The sequence below is a fragment of the Pteropus vampyrus genome, unplaced genomic scaffold (assembly GCF_000151845.1).
Source record: "Pteropus vampyrus isolate Shadow unplaced genomic scaffold, Pvam_2.0 Scaffold468, whole genome shotgun sequence".
Lineage (NCBI taxonomy): Eukaryota > Metazoa > Chordata > Mammalia > Chiroptera > Pteropodidae > Pteropus > Pteropus vampyrus.
The window spans coordinates 158,630-160,000 of NW_011889249.1; the positions used below are offsets into that span (position 1 = coordinate 158,630).

Below are 1,371 nucleotides of genomic sequence, written 5' to 3' on the forward strand. Positions count from 1 at the left end.
AGGATGGGACTGAGTTCAGGGTCTTGAGCCCCGTACTTACCGAGCGAAGCCTCAGCGCCAGTGCCCGTGTTCTGCGGGATGAGCAGAGGGAGTCTGGAGACAGAGCAGAGGATGGTCACGCGGCCACACGCCAGGGGGCATGTGAGCCACCGTGTCCCCTGGGGGGCCGTCCCGAGAGCCGTCAGCGGCACCGGGTCTCAGGCATCTGGCCCCGGAACTGAGATGATACGTTTCTGTTCCCTAAGGCGCCACATCTGTGACATTTTATTTCAGCCGCCCTGGGAAGCTGATACCCTCTCAGTAAAGAATGCGGTTTTCACGGGAATGCCTCAGCCAAAATTAGAGAATTTGAACACAGACCCCCAAATTAGAAATATTTGCACGATTGCTGACATTTGCTGTGTGCTCTGAGCATCGCTCGCTCCTAACACAGCCGGGCGTCAGCCACCCCGGAAGGGGGCGTGCTGAAGCCCCCTCCCAGGGAAGGAGACGAGGCCGAGGGCAGCCCCGCCGCCCCCCACGCCGTCTGAGGGGTCCCACACCCTCGGTGTCTGCTGCATCCGCCTCTCCATCCCGCGGGCCCCAGCGAGGAATGGCAGTGGATGCTGATGACGAGGACGAGGGGGTGAGTGCTGATACCCTCGCTCGCACACAGGCACACTGCTATAGCTTTCGGGGCGTAATCCAGCCCTTTTCTGTTTTCTGGTGTGTTTTATAATTTTCCTTTCTGGCGGACGCTCGTGCTGTGTGTGGTGGGTCTCTGTGCTGCCTCTCAGCCAGCAGGAGCGTTTACTACGTCACGGAAAGGTCTGCCACAGCGAGACCACTGACGTTCTCATCGTTATTTATCTAATCAATATGGACAACATGGTGGTTTTATATTTCTCACTATTGCAAACAACTTTACATTTATTTGATAAATGTTTTTAAATATAATCTTTACTAGCCCATTAAAATAAATTCAGGCATTATAGAGTCAAAATTTGTGAGTTTTCAACATTTACGGGTTTCTTACATTGTGTCAGGTGGGTCTGTGATGTGTGTACCAGTGTGCACACGTACTTAATTTTAGAAAAACATGTGTTCTTCGAGTCTGAGGAATTGTATATCAGTGGTCAAAATCTTTGGTCGTTTTTGGTCAGATTATCTACCTTATCTTTATTGCCACTTTATCATCTTTATCCTGGTGCCTCAGATTTGATTATATATCCATAAAACTCAGAATCAACCCAGTGGTCATAATTTTCAAAAAAATGAACTGTTATCTTTTATTTGTGGATATTTGTGCATTATTTATTTCCATCTTAATTTTTACACAAGACTGCTTCTTCTATAACTCCATTCTCACAGAGTGAATCTAGAAGTTTCTAT

At 48.5% G+C, this 1,371-nt stretch overlaps 1 protein-coding gene across 1 annotated transcript in view; it reads left to right on the forward strand.

Moving 5' to 3' along the window:
* Window positions 1-592: 592 nt before the first annotated feature.
* SNTG2 (syntrophin gamma 2) overlaps window positions 593-1,371 on the forward strand; it is a 111,480-nt gene continuing 110,701 nt past the window's right edge. The window contains exon 1 of the mRNA XM_011382227.1: window positions 593-625. Coding sequence (XP_011380529.1) covers window positions 593-625 — 33 coding nt within the window. The remainder of the gene's footprint in view (window positions 626-1,371) is intronic.